The 20,341-nt window shown below is 43.2% G+C and overlaps 1 protein-coding gene and 1 long non-coding RNA gene across 13 annotated transcripts in view; one reads left to right on the forward strand and one right to left on the reverse strand.

The window, feature by feature from the left end:
* Positions 1-20,341, forward strand: part of LOC309533334 — a 47,206-nt gene that overhangs the window by 20,162 nt on the left and 6,703 nt on the right. For 2 of the 5 annotated variants that reach the window (XR_014220126.1, XR_014220127.1), the window contains exons 3-4: positions 2,910-2,974; positions 7,637-7,702. This is a non-coding gene — a long non-coding RNA (uncharacterized lncRNA). Of the gene's footprint in view, positions 1-2,909; positions 2,975-7,636; positions 7,799-20,341 lie in introns of those variants that run through there. The other 3 variants (XR_014220128.1, XR_014220129.1, XR_014220131.1) reach the window with 3 other exon arrangements.
* The window catches only part of LOC309533018 (uncharacterized protein), a 219,310-nt gene continuing 207,421 nt past the window's right edge, over positions 8,453-20,341 (reverse strand). For 5 of the 8 annotated variants that reach the window (XM_082223867.1, XM_082223869.1, XM_082223868.1 and 2 more), the window contains 8 exons: positions 19,816-19,944; positions 19,175-19,300; positions 18,089-18,217; positions 17,503-17,631; positions 16,043-16,171; positions 15,674-15,802; positions 11,148-11,276; positions 8,453-9,156 (listed from right to left, as the gene is read on the reverse strand). In XM_082223867.1, coding sequence (XP_082079993.1) covers positions 9,065-9,156; positions 11,148-11,276; positions 15,674-15,802; positions 16,043-16,171; positions 17,503-17,631; positions 18,089-18,217; positions 19,175-19,300; positions 19,816-19,944 — 992 coding nt within the window. In that variant the 3' untranslated portion in view covers positions 8,453-9,064. Of the gene's footprint in view, positions 9,157-11,147; positions 11,277-15,673; positions 15,803-16,042; positions 16,172-17,502; positions 17,632-18,049; positions 18,218-19,174; positions 19,301-19,815; positions 19,945-20,341 lie in introns of those variants that run through there. The other 3 variants (XM_082223871.1, XR_014220091.1, XM_082223872.1) reach the window with 3 other exon arrangements.

Genomic DNA, 20,341 nt, shown 5'->3' on the forward strand with positions numbered 1-20,341 from the left:
GCTTCATAGCTCAGTCTCCTAGCTATGCTAAAGTAGCTCTCGGCTGCTGCATTACTTGTTTTTTATTTTTATTTTATTCAAGACCATTTATATACCTCTTGGTTGTAATAAAACTCTAAGCAGTTTACAGGAAAAATTACTTGCTGTCTTGACTATTACTGCAGAAAGGTGGAATAGAAATTAATCGTATATGCTATACATAGTTGCCACATACCTGATAATATTGTTCACTTTGACGGAATAGCTTTGCAGGATCACAGGCATAGGTCTTTTCACCGCTTCTTACTTAATCCTCTTCACTGGAGGATTGAATCTGGTAACTTCTGCATGCAAAGCAACAAGCTATAATAGCAATGACTGTAGAAAGGACTAGAAAGGATTCAGCCTGTGCATTTGGGATTGCAGACAGCCTGCATTTCCTAAGCTTCAAAAAGTTTGTTTGCCAAATTATCCCTTGGCTGTGTGTTACTAAAGATTTGAGGGCATATCATGGCAATGTTAAGTACTTTTGCATCTTAACATTCTGAATAAATAAGAGAGAGATGGGTTTGAGCACGTATTTATTAAATATTTGACCCTTGGACAATTGGGACTTGAGAATGCTTACCCTTTGGTGTGATTTAGTAAATACACTGATCACACACATTCTGCTTATGCAGTGAGTGGGGAAGTCAGGGTGTGCATCTGTCAGGCGTGCTCTGATGGTGTTTCCTGCTTGGCAGGGGGTTGGACTCGATGGCCCTTGTGGTCTATTCCAACTCTATGATTCTATCTTACAACCTGTGTTGAGGCCAGATCTCTATTGGTTGAACCATGGTTACATTTCTGAATGCTTGCTTCAGTGCCAAATGACTGATAAAGAAGAAAGACACAGAAGAGCCATGAACATGTTTATTTTCAGCATGATATATAGGTACAACAGAAAACACTGCATTAGTGAACACTCTCATGGCTGTCACTGAGAGGTTGTAAGTGTTTAGTGAGCGGGCTGCAGCAGGGGCGTAGTAGGAGTGGGGCAGAAGGGCCATAGCCTGGGGGCACAATTTTTAGGGGGCACGAGCCAGGTGCCCCCCCCCCAGGAACCTCCATCCCTCTCTACCTGCTGCCAGGGGCCTCTGGACCCCCAAGCCTGGCCTTGCCTTGCCGCTGTGTCCCCGGCCCACTCACTGAATGGCCGCCTGGTCAGGGAGGATTTGCCCGTCAAGGGCTGCTTTGGCCGGCCAGGCTCCTTCCTACACAGGCAGGCAGGGGCAAGGTGCAGCCCCACTTGGCTCCGGAGGCCAGGAGTGAGCTGGTGTGCATGCCTTAATAAACATGCAATGAAACACAGATGCCTCCCAGCATCACTTAATACACTGCAGCAGAGCTACCACATAAATATAATCTTAATGTGTAGTCAACCATAGTTGAGATAAGACATTCTGACGAGGAGGAAAGTGGCTGGCAACAATGGCATCCTTGCCGCTTTAAATATGGGGAGGCCAGCTTTCAACCCTCCAGCATTTTGATTTCCTATATAGAGAAGCACCCTTATGGAATTTGCCCAGGATAGTGGGTTTCCCCTTCCCCTCCTGTGGGATAAAGTAGCAACGTTATAACCACTGATGCTTCTGAAATGTCTCTTTGGCTTTTAGGGAAGGAATAAGAAGGTATAATTTCCATGTTTGTCCTGCTGGCAGCTTCCAATGCTGTGTTGGTTATTACTTAGGCAAACAGAAACCTGCAGCCAATCAAAATAATATGCTTGGCAGGAAAGCTGGGCAAAGTTTAATAGCTCAGGTTCTTCAACATAAAAAGGATAAAAATGGACTAATAATTTCTGGCAGGGCGGAGCAGGGAATATTTAAAATTCTGATTGTTTTCCTATGAGGTTAACATTATGATTACTGAAGTCTAACCTAAAACATGCGGCTCTGTTCCCATGAGCTGAAAGGCAAGTAAAAATCTACTGGATTTAAAGCAAGGGTGCCAACTGTTCTGGGTGTCCAGGTGTGGGTGTCTCCACCCCCCTATTTATGCTGGACTGAATATGTTTTCTGTAAGGAAGGGCACGCGGTTGAGACACTCTCCATGGCCTTAAAGCAGAAGGGGATTGCACTCACCATTTCCTCCTCCAAATCCAGAGCAGCCCCACCAGCTGGCTGCAACAGCCACTCCATTTTAAAATGTGAACTCTGCCTACTGGTGATAACATTGCCAAAGAACCAAAGAGAAAGAGTTTGTCTGTCTGAAATGTTAGGATGCTCTTGATGCGAATTATAAAAAGCCGTATATGGCAAACAGGCTGCATCACGGTCAAAATGTTCCACACTGTATTAATTTCCATCCGTCTAAAGCTTGTATCTAAAGTAGCCCTAATTCTCTTATTCGATTAGCACAAGGGTTTATCCTTTGCACAATGGAAAATTTCCTTCCCCTGCACCCCCTCCAATGTGTTCTGGGTCTTCTCTCCCCCCACCCCGGGCAAACCTCCAGAGCAGATTTGGTTAGGGTGCTGGGGGTGGTATGGGGAAGGAGGGGGGAGGTCTGTATCACAGCGGTAAGTCCTTGCACTAATGGAACTAGGGCACTGGATACCAACCTATATCTGGAGAAATGCGTCTGGTTTCAAAATGTACATGATTTCTCATGTACACGAGAGAGATAAGTTGACAATGAACACTCCTGTGAATGAGTAGAATATGATTTAGAACAAACAAACAAACTGATGGCTGCACGTTAGCCTGGGAAAGTAATTCCCTAAATGTTTTAATTGTTTTTACATACTCACAAGCATGTCATCTCTTAAGAATGGGATGAAACTTCTCATATGAATGAGCTGGCACTTGTTTTCTCAGTATGCTGCTCCGTTGTTTGTAATTATGTTTGGCTGCATTAAACTGTTCCTTTCTATCTTTAAAATTCTAAAGCCTCCAGATGCAGCAGTGAAATCTACATGGAAGCGCAGAGAATTATAAGGCAGCCAGATTTCACGGTAAGCAGCCTCAAAGCAACTACATTTTGAGGTGTCAAACTGTAGGGAGGGAGGGATCTGTCAATTTTAGTTTTCCAATCTTAAGTTCAGTTGCTCGCATTTCAACATCAATTTGCAATTTTTTAAAAAGACAACAACCAGTCATCGTGAAAAATGGTCAACAATTTTTTTTAAGCCCTCAGGAAAATTTGTCAGCATTTTAGTTCAAGTTTCTCACAAGACACACATTTTTGTACAGTGGTGCCCCGCAAGACGAATGCCTTGCAAGACGGAAAACTCGCTAGACGAAAGAGTTTTCCGTTTTGGAGGTGCTTCGCAAAACAAATTTCCTATGGGCTTGCTTCGCAAGACGACAATGTCTTGCGAGTTCCTGCTGGTCCCCCCCCCTTTTCTAAGCCGCTAAGCCGCTTATCAGCTGATCCAATCAGCAGATAAGCCGCTAAAAGCCGTTAATAGCACTAATCCGCTAATCCGTCAATGGGCTTGCTTCGCAAGATGAAAAAACCGCTAGACGAAGAGAATCACAGAACGGATTCTTTTCGTCTTGCGAGGCACCACTGTATACCATAATGAATAATACATTTCTGTAAGCCATTTCCCCATATGCAGTACATTTTGGCATGTTAGTTTATATGAAGTTTTATGCACACTTTCATCTAATATGTACACAATATTTGGTTTGAGAACTGCGTCGGCAAATTCAGAGAAGTGGAAATTTCAAAGGATAGCTGCATTTCCGTTTGGGTATTGTTTCGGGAAGTTCTAATTAGGTAGGTTTGCTTTAAAATGTGAACCAAATCAAATTTCTCCTATCTCCCCCACATCAGAGTAAAAATTTGCAAAGACGGGTGGAGCACAATGTGCTGCAAACTGACTTTTAAAGAACTGTATCTGAAGCAAAGACAGACTGTCCAGTTCTCCCTTCCCTTGTCTTGCAATATATTACTATGACAGCACAATGGAAAGTGTAATTTCCAGTGAGAACTGAAACCCGAGTGAAGTGTTAAAATGAGAGAAAGGATGTCAAACCTTGCTAAAGAGATGCTTGGAATAATAAGGGGGGAAAGGTATGTGCTTTCTGAGAGAGAGAAAAACGATGTTCTTGTGAACACAAATACACACACACTTACTGGGTGGTATTCAAACAACTTTTACTCAAGTAGACTCACTGAAATTAATAGACTTAATTTAGTCATGTTCATTAATTTCAATAGGTCTGCCCTGAGTAAGTGTTAGTTGAATACCACCCACACAATTTGGTACAAAATTCAAAACTGCTGAGGGGACCCTCTTGGTAGCTCTGCTCAGGACGAATTTGTACCTCTGGTTTAGCATTTCTAAAGCAAAATGTAATGTTCCAGTACTCAAGCATGGTATGTATTTTACAAGAGGCATCATAGCATTCACTGATTTCGAGAAGCTTTCAAAACTAATCAGTAAGCAAAATGATTGTATCCAGGCACATTTATAATATATTTTACTGTTTTCATTGCTGGCACTATGCTAAGACCATTTTAGAAGAAAATTCATGGAGTAGTCGTATAAAACAGAGTATAAACAAGTCTGTTAACATTTATGGCACATTTATGAAATATAAAATATACATTATATATCCCCCATGCAAACAAAATATGCATAATAGCTACCTGGGCAGATTCTACATGTCAATGTAATATACTAGCCAATATTTTAACCCATATGCAGCACAAGCCTATGCACACTTCCTTCAGAGAAAGGCCCATTGAAGTCAATGATATTTACCTCCAAGTAAACATGCATAGGATTCTGCAGCCAATCTCCTCCTTTGGTATTTTGACTAACAGGGAGAAAGCCCATGAATAAACTGACATAAAAAGTCATTTGCAGGTCATCTTTTTAAAAAACCCCACATTCCATAAAAAAATAGTTTGCTGTTCACCCCAATACTTATTCCTCATTTATAGCCTACCCCGAAACTGGACAAATAAAATGATCACATTTACAGTACATATTTACAATCCCAAATTGAAAAAGTTGGTAGAGAAGTGTAACAATGGACATGTCTTAAGAATTATGACTGATCGAAGCTTGTTTTTTTGGTCAGGGTGTTGCTCTAAATTTCAAGATATATATGTTCAGGGCGGCTGACTGCAAACCAGAATGCATATCTTGCCCTCTCTGCATCTGTTTCAGAGTATGTAAACCAGTGAATGGCCACTGGTAAAATCAATAGCTTAGTATTTTTCTTACATTACTCATGTGGAGGGCATTCAGAGATAATGGGAGCAGGGCTAGCTGCAGAGGTTGCGAATGTGTGGAGAGAAACAGCTTATGGAGGAACAGCTACAGCTGTTCACTTCAGGCATCTGTATTCAGTCCATGGATTGTGAAGAGTTGGGACCAGAACCAGCAACAATACCTCACTTTCTCTTCCTTGACAAGAGTAGCAAGTGAAAAGGGATGTGGACTTACCTAAAGCCATGGTTCATTTATTTATTTTTAATTTTTTTAAGGAATGGCTTTTGCCATTTGTCAATAGGCTTGAAACAACAAATCAGAGCTCTGGTTGGGCAAAGCTACACACGACCCTGATTATCATTTTTCTATCTTGAGGAAGAATCCCACATCCATTTCTCCTTCTCTTCCTGTAACATTTAATGCGGAAAACAGATGATAGCTATGCCACCTTCTTGCACAGCCCATTGTCACCCCCTTATAGCATTCAGTAATGAGGAGCAAGGACCAGAAGGAGCTGCTCTGCTAGCTTCCAAGAAGGTGGGGTTGCTGTGGGTTGCTAGGAGGGAAAGGGTTTCTAGAAGGGAGAGCCAAAGGGAAGGTTGGTGTGGTGCAAATTCACCAGCAGGAGTGCTTAGCTGGCTCTGCCAGTGCGTCTGCACCACACCACCCTCCCTGCCGCCTCACCCCTCACAGGGAGAGACTCACCTCCTGGGAAGCTAGCATAGTAGCTCTGCCTCACCCAGGGAGCTGCTTCTGGCAACATTAGAGAAATCATGATTACGTAGTGTGCCACATTCCCCATTTGGAACGTTACAGAGTAAAAACGGGAAAGGAGGCGGCTTTGCTGTTTTGGATGGTAGTCTGTGTTCTGCCTCGTGTGGAAAAATAATGACCAATCTTACACAGTGTTGAACAGATTCAAAATGTTTCATGGGCATGCATAGAATTCTCTTCACAGGAGAATTAACATGTACCCAGAGCTGTTAAAGTTCATTAAGTAAATATTACCTGGTAGATAACTTCAGTGAAAGTCACCTCATTCTCCCCTTTATAGCTGCCTCGTCAAAGAGTAGGAGAAAATAACACTGAACCCCAGTCCAGGCAAAGTTTATCATGCTAAAGTGGTGAAACTTGCTTGTCCCACCCATTCCAATGTGACTTCCTTTGGGTTAGGGCAGTTGAATGGAAGCTCACAATCTGCTGTGAGTAGCTGAGCACTAAGTATGCACCAGGTGCCAAACTAAACAGAAAAGTGTCAGGGGCAGGGCAGAAAAGCTGGTCAGAGGAACTTACAGTCTCTTAAGGCTGAAGGAGTGAGCAATGTAACAGTTAAAAGATGGGCAGGTCTTTCTGAACTCACAAGTCAAACCCCAGAAGCTCTTTCAGCTTGGAATCCATGAAACCAGACGGGGGCATTTTGTGGGATTTGGGCGGTACCACTGAATCTTTTATCCAATTTAACCTGATACGCCCAATTACTTACGGGTTTATCCACAAAGTGATTTTACCATGTCAACGATGTGTGGCTGTGCTGTCAGAATGTGCCCCCATGTGGTGCAAACTGGTATTTTATGACAGCAGAATGGAGATTTGGTTGTCGTGGTTCACTCTGTTGCGGCAAAAGATACCGGCTTGCACCCCTGAGATTTGCTCAGACATAAATGAACATGGTAAAGTTACTTGGTAGTGACTTTTCACACCTCCGTAAAGAATGTGAGAATTGGGCTTTCAGTTGGGCATCTCTATAGCGAGTTTGTTAGTTGTAATTAATTGCTTGTTTGTTGTACTACCAAATTTCTCGTTATTCCTCCTGTCTGCCTCAGAAGGGACCCCCTGTGCTATGCTTTGTGCTAGAGACAGATAGAAGCAACTGCTGGCCTTGTAAGTTTTAAATAAAAAACGGGATAACAGCAATTGTTGTTTCTTTGTCCTGGCATCCCTCTTGGCCCAACCTGAAACCAGTTTTGCATCAAGTCCAGTCTAGTCTAATTACGTCCACATGACATCTGCACTCTGTTTTGGCTAGTAAAAAAAGGCAGACTTTGGGGCTTTTCCATCATGTCCAGATTCCGCCCCAACCACCTTTTAGATTTTTGTTGTTTTGCAAATTACCTTGTAAAACGATGGTCCTGAAAAACTGTACAGTGGTACCTCTGGATGCGAACGGGATCCTTTCAGGAGCCCCGTTTGCATCCTGAAGCGAACGTAAGGCGCAACTGCACGTCTGGCGTTTCGCCGCTTCCGCGCATGATGTCATTTTGAGCGTCTGCGCATGCACGAGCGGCAGAACCTGAAAGTAACGCGCTCCGTTACTTCTGGGTCGCCGCGGAGCGCAACCCGAAAATATTTAAGCTGAAGCATATTCATCCCGAAGTATGACTGTATTCTGTTATGAAAAATAAAATCAAAAACCAACATTTACTACCAATATTTTTTTCTTTCTAGTTCTGCAAGGCACAGTGGTTTCAGAAGCACTTTGTGGACGTGGTTTCTATCTGGAATTTCTGAATGGTGAGAGAACTTGCAACGGGGGGGGGGCGGGGACCTCTAATCTCTCTAGAGCAGGGATGGGGAACCCATGGTCTTTCCGATGCTACTGGATTGAGCCATAGCTCAGTGATCGAGCATCTGCCTTGCATGCAGAAAGTGGCAGGTTCAACCCCTGGCATCTCCAGGTTGGGCTGGGCGTGGGCCCTGCCTGAAAATTGCTGGAGAGCTGCTGCCAGTCAGTGTAGACAACACTGAGTTAGATGGACCAATAGCCTGCCTCAGTACAGTGGTACCTCGGGTTAAGTACTTAATTCGTTCTGGAGGTCTGCTCTTAACCTGAAACTGTTCTTAACCTGAAGCACCACTTTAGCTAATGGGGCTTCCTGCTGCTGCCACGCCGCCGGAGCACAATTTCTGTTCTCATCCTGAAGCAAAGTTCTTAACCCGAGGTACTATTTCTGGGTTAGCGGAGTCTGTAACCTGAAGCGTATGTAACCCGAGGTACCACCGTATATGGCTCCCTGTGCTGGTTCTTGGACTTACTTCAGCAACTACGACAAGTTTATCATTTCATATTCATGCCACAATTCAAAGATTTAACACAGACTAATTTGTATATATGTCTTTTTAAAAAATCAGAAGTTTCATCCCTCGCACTTATTCCCATTTATAACTCCTAAGGTCATGATCTGCCTCTTCCCTTGCAGTCTTATCTGTATCAAAAGCGTCACCTCCCAAGTTTAATGAGCTGGATAGGCAATCATATTCATATTGGTTTTGTGTGTGTGTGTGTGTGTGTATGTGTGTGTGTGCATGCAGATCTTGCTGGCTGGACTGGGGGGAAATACTTTTCTTCTGCCAAATATTTGCTGACGTTGAAACAATGGCTACTATTTGCTCTGAAAATATGTTCCTTCCTTAAGCACAGCTTGAATAATAAGGCTTGATAAAGGCAGATTACTGAGTAACAGTATTATTATTATTTCTTTTTTTAAAAAAAAAGTATGAAAAGCCTATAAAGATTCCTCTTGGTGGAATTTATTTTTAATAAACAAGGGTTTGGAATATTTATGTTCAAGTAATGATTTATCTTAGTTGGTGATGACAGGGATGAGAGGATTTCTGCATTTTGTGGGCATAAAAACACAGGACTGACACTTGGAAAGGATACCAAGAGTGGATTAATCAGGAGGAAGCAGGAGGAGGTCAAGAATAAATAAACAGAACAGAGTTTAAAAGTTTTAAGAGGGACCCAGCTACTTAATGGATACTGTAGACCTGCACAAAGAAGTGTGAATTTTCCAGTCCGGTTCAAGCAGAAATGAATAGCAGCTCTCATTTCCAAAGTTAAATACCGTCTGTGCATATAAAACAGTTCATTCATTAGTCCAAGTGTTCCTGTTGTGGCAGTCTTGAAAAAGTATTCCCTTTCTCTTGAGTGTGTTCTTCATGAGACAGAAGGTTTGGAGGGCCACCTAGGGATTTACAGATAAACACACTTAGAAGGTCGCATAAGGCATCTTTGATGAGATTTAACAAAGATTATAGTTTATACTCTATCTAATAAATAAAGCGGTGTATCCAATGTTAGGAGCAGGCTTGGACTGGCCGGTTAAAGCAGGTGGGGGTAGCTGATGCGTCCCAAACCCTTGGTGAGTTAGGGACTTCCCTGCATGCCAGATAGGCTCCAATAGATTGAGCAGACAAGACCAATAGCAGATCCAACAGTCAAGATGGCAGTTTCTGCACATTCTGTAGAAGAAAGTGAGGGGCGGACAGGTCTCATCAACCTGGGAAGGTAGCCCATCGGAAAACTTTGATTCTAAACCTCCACTACAGTGGTCATCACCCACATGTCAGTGGATATATATATATGCCGTATTTTTCGCTCTATAACACGCACCCGACCATAACACGCACATAGTTTTTAGAGGAGGAAAATCCATAGGCATGCCACCTGTAGGCATTTCCTCCATAACACGCACAGACATTTCCCCTTACTTTCTAGGAGGAAAAAAGTGAGTGTTATGGTGCAAAAAATACTGTATATGCATGTATTTATAACAGCATTTCTATACTGTCAAAAAATATCAAGGTGGTGTGCAACAATGCACACTCTGTATGCTCAATGTACAGTAGACCCTTGGCTTATGTTACTGTCGAGTAACGTAAACTTCGGGTTGCGAAAGTATTTTTCCCGGTTTCGCCACAGGCACACTCTATCACACCACATGCATGCGCAGAAGCAGCACCTCTGGCTATGGATTTTTCTGGGTGTGCACGGACCCCTGGAACAAATTTAATTTGTTATAAGAATTTTTATTGGTTTTACAGATTTTTATAACAAACAAACACATAAAAAGACATACAAACATATATAGTATTTCACAATATTTTTTCAAACCTTCTTTTCTCGGACTCCCCCATACCTCCCCTTTCTGCATCCCCATGTCCAAAGTTATGTAGCAACTTATATATATTTCTTTCAAACCTCTGTCCTGTTCATCTTCTCTTTATTCCAATCTTATATCACTGTAACCCTTTCTTCCTAAAAACCTTGACATTTTAACATTCATCAAGTTTATAATAGTCCTTTAGATAAATTTTAAATTTCTTCCATTCTTCTTCTGCAGTCTCTCTTTCCTGATCACGGAACATGGGGATCAGGAACAAATTTAATTTGTATCCAGAGGGTCCACTGTATATTTATAAGTAAAAGGTAAAGGTACCCCTGCCCAAACGGGCCAGTCTTGCCAGACTCTGGGGTTTGTGCGCCCATCTCACGTTTATTGGCCGGGGGCCAGCGCTGTCCGGAGACACTTCCGGGTCACGTGGCCAGCGTGACAACGCTGCTCTGGCGAGCCAGAGCCGCACACGGAACGCCGTTTACCTTCCCGCTGGTAAGCGGTACCTATTTATCTACTTGCCCCCGGGGGTGCTTTCGAACTGCTAGGTTGGCAGGCGCTGGGACCGAGCAGCGGGAGCGCACCCCGCCGCGGGGATTCGAACCGCCGACCTTTCGATCGGCAAGCCCTAGGCGCTGAGGCTTTAGCCCACAGCGCCACCCGCGTCCCACATTTATAAGTATAGAGATGCAATAAATAAAATAAAAATGTTGCAGGATATCATTGGTTTTATTTCACCCTATGACTGTGGGAGCTAAAAACAAAATGTTGGCATCAAAGACAGGAGTTGGTGCTCCAATGTGGATTCTTCATATGCAAAACATATGCATGCAGTTGAACGCTGGATTTGGCCTGGAAGAAGGACTGAGAGGACAATATAAGTAGATTGACCATTGCTACAACCTCTAACCTGCAGTATTAGCAGTGGACTAAGACAGCATGGCTGCCACTGGTTGTTCGCAGAGCATAGCCCCCAACCTGCAATATGGGCAGTGAACTACACTGCAGTGTGTTGTATCTTACTCCACCCAGACTATTTCTTGCAGGCTCTCTACAGTTACCTTCTTTGCAGGATGGTCCCATCCATTTGTAGAGACAAGTGCATTTGCCATTCCGCACGTCGCATTGGGATTTATTGGCACATTGGCACCGCTGAGAGCAGTTGGGGCCATATTTGCCTGGCCCACATTCTGCAAGAGACAGCAAATGTTTATGTCACAGAGTTTTAATTTTTAGTTTTTGCTACCCCCTCTCCATCACCACTGCCACTCACCCCACCAGAAATGCTTTAAAACAGAGTGGGAGAGAACAAGAAAATAAAGAAGGCATGCTAGGAAATAAGGAAACGTCGGATTCTTCTCTTACTCTTAATCAACGATCTATTAACATTTAATCTGTAATATGAATGGTTTGCAGCCAATCAGTTGATTTAATCTAAAGATATTCCCACTTTGCAATGCTTCAATGAAGGTGAGAGGATTCTTAGGAGAGAAGATATTCATAAATATGAAGAAATTTACTCTTTCATTTTTTAAAGAAGATGGCAATGACTCCAATCCAGTGGAGGATGTCACTAGCGGAAAGGAGAGAGGCAATTCTCACTTATTCCTCTTTTGCTTGGCAGTATCCCATGCCTAAACTGTTCCAGAGAGTTGAACTTTCAGGAGGAATGGAGCGTTGGGGGAAGGCGGAATTGTCAAAAAACACTTTCCCCCCTTCCACCCTCTGCTAATGAGAGCCTTCACTGGATTGGAGCACAAGCAACATTAATTTAATTAAACAAGTATATCCTCCCTTTTGTCAATATTGCTCTCAGAATAGGGAAAAGAACTAAAAGAATAAAGACACCCCCCCAAAAAAAATAACAACCCTAAACTTTTTTAAAAAAAAAATCACCCCAAAGATGTAGAAGTGGCAGAAGCAAAATAAAAGGATTAATGCAGAAGTCTTATAGCAATCTGGTGGCATTTAAAAAGGTTTGAGAGCATGAAAGTGCAATTGTCCGGTATAATTAAGATGTGTGCCTTGTGAGCCTTTTTTTAGGAACAGCCTTTTGCAAATGAGCACAGACAAGAAGGCCCCACTCTTTGGTTGCCAGCCAGCTGTCTTCAGATTGGGGCAGGGGGCACCCAGAGAAGGACTTCCAATTATGACCACAGTACAAAAGCAGGTTCATGTGGGACCGAAGGGCAGGTGAATGGGTAGGTGTTGCTTTTTTAATGGCTTCCATGCTTGGTTACGTGAAAGAGTTGGGTCTTCGTAATTCTCATTACTAATTAAATTTAAGGTGGGCGGGTGCCTAATGAATTCAATTTCTGTGAATTCTGATGCAAACAGAATTTATCTGCACCTCTCAGACTGATGTGTGAATCAGAAACGACCCTTCAGTAGTTGCACTTCTTCAAATTCTGCAGACCTCAGCTCACTCAAGGTACCCAAACGATGTTTAAAAATATGCATTCTGTAGTAAGATTGGTTTAAATATGCACATACTGAGACTCGTTTGTTGAGGCATATTTAGATATTAATTTTTAACAAAAAACATTGCAGATGTGGAAACGGGATAAAGCAAGCTTATGAATAAACCTAAGAGGACTTACATGGACTGAACTGACCATGTCTGCTGCAGGGTGCTCATTAATGAAAACCTCCATCATTCTACTACTACATATTCCCATAGACACTTTCTCTCACCTGGACTGTGATAAAAGACAATAGACCTTTTCTTTACACCATCTGAGCTATTACATAACTAAAAGCAATTTGCTGGGCAGTTAGGATCGCTTCCCCCCACCGGGAGAATTCTTTAGTCCTATTCAGACACTTCAGTTCTTTCAATTAAGGGAACGTTGTGAGACAGGCTCTTGCAAACACCTCTGGGCCTGATTTTAATTTAAGTAATAACCACATTTTCATGTTCATAACAATGTGTATTTAAGACATCTGTTTGAAAGTCTGCAATGTTAATTTAGCAGAAAAAAGCAACCTAATAAAAAAACCTCCTATATATTCTCTTGCTTTTTTTTTTTAATTAACATTATGGTTGTTTAATGGGTGCTTTACCAGAGTTCAAATTAAAATCAGGCCTTTTATCTTTATAGCTGCTGCACAGTCACAGCTGCTCATGGTTATATCACAGATGAACTCGGCCTAATTGAAAATAAAAATGCAAATAAAACCAAACCCATAACAGCTTTTTAAGCTTTGGGGGTTGCACAGACTGTTTCGAAGAAAATAAAAGTGACTTCTACTTTTCTTTCCCTTTTTTCTGTTTTCCCCCCCAAGGAGTACGAAACTTCACTCTTATTTTTTGTGCTGAGCTTCCCCCTTGTGTTCCCCAGTTGTCTAAACAAAAACACTATCTAGCTGGAAAAGCTCTCTGCATTCAAGTAGCCTTACTCATTGTACTGTGTGGTCCCTATTCAAACCACAAGAACTGAAAGATTGGAATCTTGAGCAGGGAATGGGGCAAGCTAGGAAGAGAGTCATTTCCTTTCTTTTAGGCTCTTGGGTTGGAGCAAATTCCGCGTTTCCAACATCCCGGGGCACTTCATTCACACTGGCTGTATTTGAAAGCATACCATGCCATTTCCCTTCTGGGTTGTGGATCTTGAACTTGTAAGCAACAGGCTGCTTTCCATCCCTTTATAGTCGGGACCACATTTCAACAGTGTATTGTTGCTTCGAGTGGAGACCATCTGGGTTTACACCCAGTGTAAACATTAAATAAGCCTTAAGGCTTGTAATGATGGGACCTCTGCAGCTTCCTTACAATTTCCCCTGACTATAGCTACTCTCAGGAAAAGAAAATCTGCTTGAGAATAAATCATGATTGCAAAGTTCACAGATATTCTCTCTCATTAATCCAAAAAGCCAAGAACAGAGTAATCCGCTTGAGTTGAGGGTGGATGGAAGAGTCTGCGGCAAAGGAATGGCCACTTCCTAAGACCTGCTTGGCTCACATAAGCCAGGGAAGTGTGTGTTGGTTCCATAGAATCACAGAGCTGGAAGGGACCCCAAGGGTCATCTAGTCCAACCCCCTGCAATGCAGGAATCTCAGCTAAAGCATCCATGGCAGATGGCCACCCAGCCTCCAAGGAAGGAGAGTCCACCACCTCTCGTGAAGTCTGTTCCAATGCTGAACAGCTCTTACTGTCGGAAAGTTTTTTTTCTGAATGTTTAGTTGGAATCTCCTTTCTTGCAACTTGAAGCCATTGGTTCGAGTCCTACCTTCCAGAGCAGGAGAAAACAAGTATGTTCCCTCTTCCATGTGACAGCCCTTAAGATATTTGAAGACGGCTATCATATCTCCTCTCAGTCTCCTCTTTTCCAGGCTACACATACCCAGCTCCTGCAAGCATTCCTCATAAGGCTTAGTTCCCAGACCCTTGGTCATCTTGGTTGCCCTCCTCTGCACACATTCCAGCTTGTCAACATCCTTCTTAAACTGTACTGCCCAGTTTTGGACACAGTATTCTAAGTGTGGTTTGACTAAGGCAGAATAGAGTGGTACTATTACTTCCCTTGATCCGGACACTATACTTCTGTTGATGTAACCTAGAACAGCATTAGCTTTTTTTGCTGCTGCATCACACTGTTGACTCATGTTAAGCTTGTGGTCCACCAAGACCCTTAGATCCTTTTCACATATACTGCAGTGGCAAGGAAAATAACTGTACCAGTTTCAGGGCTAGTGCACCCACACCCCTTTTTGAGAGGGTACTAGGGAAATGAGGCTATGCATCTGGTGAACCCAAAGCCTCTCACAGTATAACCCCCACTGTCCTGTTTGGGCCTACTACCACCCTTATTAGGGAAGCGGGTGGCGCTGTGGTCTAAACCACTGAGCCTAGGGCTTGCCGATTGGAAGGTCGGCGGTTCAAATCCCCGCAATGGGGTGAGCTCCCGTTGTTCGGTCCCAGCTCCTGCCAACCTAGCAGTTCAAAAGCATGTCAAAGTGCAAGTAGATAAATAGGTACAGCTCTGGCGGGAAGGTAAATGGCGTTTCCGTGCGCTGCTCTGGTTTCGCCAGAAGCGGCTTAGTCATGCTGGCCACATGACCCTGAAAAGCTGTCTGTGGACAAACGTCGGCTCCCTCAACCAGTAAAGCGAGGTGAGCGCCGCAACCCCAGAGTTATTCGCGACAGGACTTAACTGTCAGGGGTCCTTTACCTTTACTTTACCATCCTTATTATTGTCCAGTTCCGAGGGCCTTCTGCTAGTCTCCTCACTGAGAGAAGTGAAGTTACAGGGTTGCAAAAAGCAGCTTGCGGGTGCCATTTTGAGTAAAAAAAAATGGCCAGCGTGAAAAGGGTTAAGCAGTACCTCCCGATCAGGAAGGGGGAAGGGCAATTTAGTCAGGACACTGTTACATGTGTCTGCTGTGTAAGATCATTTAATTGTAGCATGTTCCTTATTTGTTTATTTAAATGTGTGAAGCAGTAAAAAATGGCAGCCCCCTCGAATCTGCAGCCTTAGGTGGTACAGTCTATTCTACCACTTCAGGATTATCACATTGCTCTGCTTCATACCAGCAACAGGGAAAACAGGGAAAAGAAAATGTATCAGTTTTGTTCCAGGATCTTACCAACATCACACCTGTCCCCAGTTGTGCCAGGCGGGCAAAAGCACTTTCCAGTAACTGGGTCACACCGAGTTGATCCTGCACACTCACAATGATGTTTGCATTTGTCTCCAAACATTCCAGCTGGACAACCTGAAAAAGCAGAGCATTGGCATATGCAATATATATATTGCCATTGTAAGAAAGACAATGCAACGTAACTAAATAATTTGCCTTAACCTTTTTATTTAATACCAATACTTCTTGACAGGACTGCTTCCCATGTTCAGAAATTGCATGGCAAGCCAGTGTTTGAATCTAAAGCATCTTTAGCATAGCTAAACAGGCCCCAAGATGCTCCAGCACTTGGGCTGTCTTAAATAGGAAATTTACCTTTTTCACAGTGTACCCCTTGGAAACCTGGAGCACACACACACAGCCCAGTCGCTGGGAGACAAGTGGCTCCATTTTTACAGTTGCAGGGATACCGGCAGTTGAGACCATAAAATCCAGATGGGCAGGCTGAGAAGTGAAACGATAATGTTATTTCAGAAGATGCACCATTTTCACGGGATTTTGTCCCACACTAATAGTAATGTTGGGATGCTGGAAGAAGACATCTGAAGGCAGCTCTGTATGGGGACGTTTTTAATGTTTGATGCTTTGTTATGCTTTTATATTTTTTGGAAGCCACCCAGAGTGGCTGGGGCAACCCAGTCAGATGGGCAGGGTATAAATATTAAAATAATAAAATACTATTTATTATTATCATCATCATAAAATATGAAGAGCCTGCCAGATCAGGGCAGTGGCCCACTTAGTCCAGCATCCTGTCCTCTCAGTGGTGAACCACATGGCTATAGTAAATCTACAAGCAGGATGTGAGCACAACAGCACCCCCTGCGGTTTCCAAAAAATACAGTAGTACAGTGGTACCTCGGGTTAAAAACTTAATTCGTTCTGGAGGTGCGTACTTAACCTGAAACTGTTCTTAACCTGAGGTACCACTTTAGCTAAAGGGGCCTCCTGCTGCTGCTGTGTCACCGCTGCACAATTTCTGTTCTCATCCTGAAGCAAAGTTCTTAACCCGAGGTAATATTTCTGGGTTAGCGGAGTCTGTAACCTGAAGCGTATGTAACCTGAAACGTATGTAACCTGAGGCACCACTGTATTCAGAAGCATTAGTTAGTGCCTCCAACTGTGGAGACAGAATACAGCTATAATGGCTAGCAGCCATTGGTGGCCTTATCCTCCATGAATTTATCCAATCCTCTTTTAAAACCAACCATCACTGCCCCCTAGAATCATAGAATCATAGAGTTGGAAGAGACCACAAGGGCCATCAAGTCCAACCCACTGCCATGTTCTATAGTCTATAGGAGCATGTTCTATAGTTTAACTATGCACCATGTGAAGATTTGAACATTTCAGTAAGAGGATAGACTGGTATGATAGCTAAGTAGACCTTCATAGGAACTTGACTTATACCAAGTCAAACCCATTCGTCCATCTACCTCAGTATTACCAACACTGACTGGCAGTGGCTTCATAGGGTTTCAGATGGGGGGGGGGCTGTCTTTGCAGCCCTACTTTGAGATTCTGGGGATGGAACCTGGCACCTTCTGCATGCAAAGCCGATATATGGCCCTTCCAATAATTTAAACTATACTGCTTCACAGATGCCTACATACATCACTCAATATTTTCTTCACTTAGCAGCAGAACATTTTGACAATTAGTTCTAAGGAGATGCAACAAGATATTAAAATTATGTCTGTGGTTATTCTTGCATAGGCATGCATTGTTATTGCCAAGCTAGCCTCTTGGCTTTGCTTCCTTGGCCGATGACTTACTGTAGTTGCAGGAATGTCCGTAATAACCTTCTGTGCACTGACAGCAGCCAGTAAACCGGTTGCAGGTTCCGTTATTCTGACAAGCGCAATCTAGCTGACAATCAGAGCCATATTTTCCAAGAGCACATTCTGCGGGGGGGAAATGTCCAGAAAACCTTACTAATCTAAACAATGCTCCCCTGCTAAACAATCACAAAGCAACAGGAAGATCTGAGAAATATTGCAAACTCAAACCCTGCTGCTACTTCTTTCAGATTAAATGTGATTTTACATAGCTGAGAACATTGCAAACAAAACTGTTTCAAGTATCTGGAGAGTTTCAAAAGCATTAGTAACAAACCACATCTCTTTTATCGTGAGGTTTTGGGGTAGTTTTGTATCTTCCCATGAAATGTTCTCAGCAGTTATATCCATGAGTTCACACCAGTGACTACTACTCTACGAACCAATAAACTAAGCACAGCGTAATTTGGTCATTTATAATTGGTTGGTCTGGGTGAAGAGAATTGCACCATAAATCCCATGCAAATATGTAGGGAAAATGCTTGTCTGTAAACAATGCAATGAAGGAGAAAAGAAATACTACCTTTCTCACAGTAGCGTCCTGTCCAGCCAAGTCCACAAATGCAGGTCCCATTCACGGGATCACAGATGCCACCATTCTTACACAAACATTTTAGCTGACACTGGGGGCCATATCTTCCCTGGGGACACACTATAGTAAATTAACAAAGTGGTTTTTTTAAAGAAGAAACAATAATTTAGTGCAACACAAAAATGAATGCCATAGCTAAGGGAGACAATCTCCATTCCCTGGACAGCTTCCCACTATACAGAAGAAGCAGGAGACTTCTGGTCTTTCAGGTGTTGTTGGGAGTCCCTACTCCCATCAACCCCATCAAGGATGGTTGTGGTTGTAGTCCAGGAACCACATCTGGAGGGCCACAGATTCCCCACTTTGCTCAAAACAATGAAATTGTAAAAGACAAGCAAATCTGTACTTCAAGCCAGGAGAAGGGACTGTAACATGGACACACAAATAAAGAAAAGGATGAAACCATGGATTGTTGATGGGGTGATAGCCAGATTCCCCAGTGCACTCTGAATGTGAAGCTGTCTTCTACAAAGTCTGAGTAATGGGCCATCTAGCTATGTCAGTATTTGTACTGATTAGCTGTAGTGCTCTATGGTTTCAGGCAGGAATCATTTGCAGCCTTGAGATGTCAAGGATGGAACCAGAGACCTACTGCATGCAAAGCAGTGAGCTACAGCCCTTGCCCATGAATATTTTTCCTCAAAGGAAACTGAAGGTTAAGGCAGGAATGAAAGAAAGGATTTTTAAAGCCCATTCGTTCTCACAGGGATGATTTTACCCTTGCTCTTTCCATACGATCTTTATAAGATAGAGGAAGAACTTTGGTAAAACAAATTAAATGGATCAGAATACATTTTAAAAGAACCATTTCATTAAGGAAACACCATTGAGCTGGGGATGGGTGAGACAACAGACAAGAGACAGAAGCAGGTAGGAGGCAATAGCATGACAGTGGTATTGAAACTTTTGCATGCATTAGCCTCCAAGATTGGAAACTCTGACCATTCTTGAGGGAGTACAGACATTTATTAATATTTTGCATTTGTTCTGGCTGTTTAAAATCTGATCATCTCATACATTGAAGGCAGTTGGGTCCAATTCGGCCAGGTGGACAGTAGCACTTGCCCGTCACTGAGTCACAACGTCCTTCACCACAGGAGCAGAATAAGGCACAGTCCTTCCCATAGTGATGCTCTGGACAAGCTAAAAGGAAGAAAAAAGCAACATGGTTTGCCAGCTCATTGCAAAAAGTTAAATCTGCAAGTTCCTTTTCTTAGGAGAAGGCTGTTCTTTTTACTCTACTAAGGCTGTGTACCCAACACAGACTGAAAACACATTCAGAGAATTACCCCCCTCCCCCCATTTCCTGGAAGCTGCATTTTGTTAAGGGTGCTGGGAATTGTAGCTCTGGGGAGGGCAGGCTACAGTTCCTTGCATAGTTTTGGGTGGGCAGAATGTGCCCTGAATGTGCTTTAAAAGCATGGCATGTACACAGCCTGTTTGCTAGAAAATATTTAGCATCGTTAGACATTTTGTGTTAAATAAGCTCCACTGCTTCCTCACCAGGGGCTGGGATTGCTCCATGTTTAAATGTGTGCCAGCAACTGTACTCATTGTGATATATGGAGCTCACTTCCTCATGCCCAGTGCATGGGCTGCCCGCAGACATTTGATTGGCTACTGTGGGAAACAAGACACTGGCCTAGAGAGGCACTTACTTTTCCCACAGTCCGCTCCGATGAAACCAGGCAGGCAGTCACAGGCTCCTGTCACAGTGTCACAATGCCCTCCATTCAGACACTGACATGCTTTCCGGCAATGCGGGCCGTATGTTCCTTTGGGGCATCCTGTTGAAGTCAGGAGAAAGCATCTCTGAGAAAAGCCATTCAGTGCAGAAACCTGGGCTGTGTAGACACAATGAATTTCAAGCAAGTGGCCTCTCCTCACATGCAGCCTTTGGTGTGATCTTGGCAGCCCTGGTTTACTCCAGTCACATAAAAAAAAATCTGGGTGGGTCCTGATTTTAGAACAAAGGGGCCAAATGGATGACAGTAGACTACTTTTTCTCATGCTTATCTTCCTGCAATTCCTCCACTCACCCAATACTTTCCCCTCAACTAAGCTCACATCTAGGCTTCAGCTGAGGGGAAGAGACTGCAGTGAGAGCTTTATATATGACTGGGGATCATCCAAGTTCAGACCAAATGGTTTTCCTCCATAATTTCTTAGGGGTTTTTTTATGCC

This window comes from Podarcis vaucheri (genome assembly GCF_965113315.1).
Source record: "Podarcis vaucheri genome assembly, chromosome: 5".
Classification (NCBI taxonomy): Eukaryota; Metazoa; Chordata; class Lepidosauria; order Squamata; family Lacertidae; genus Podarcis; species Podarcis vaucheri.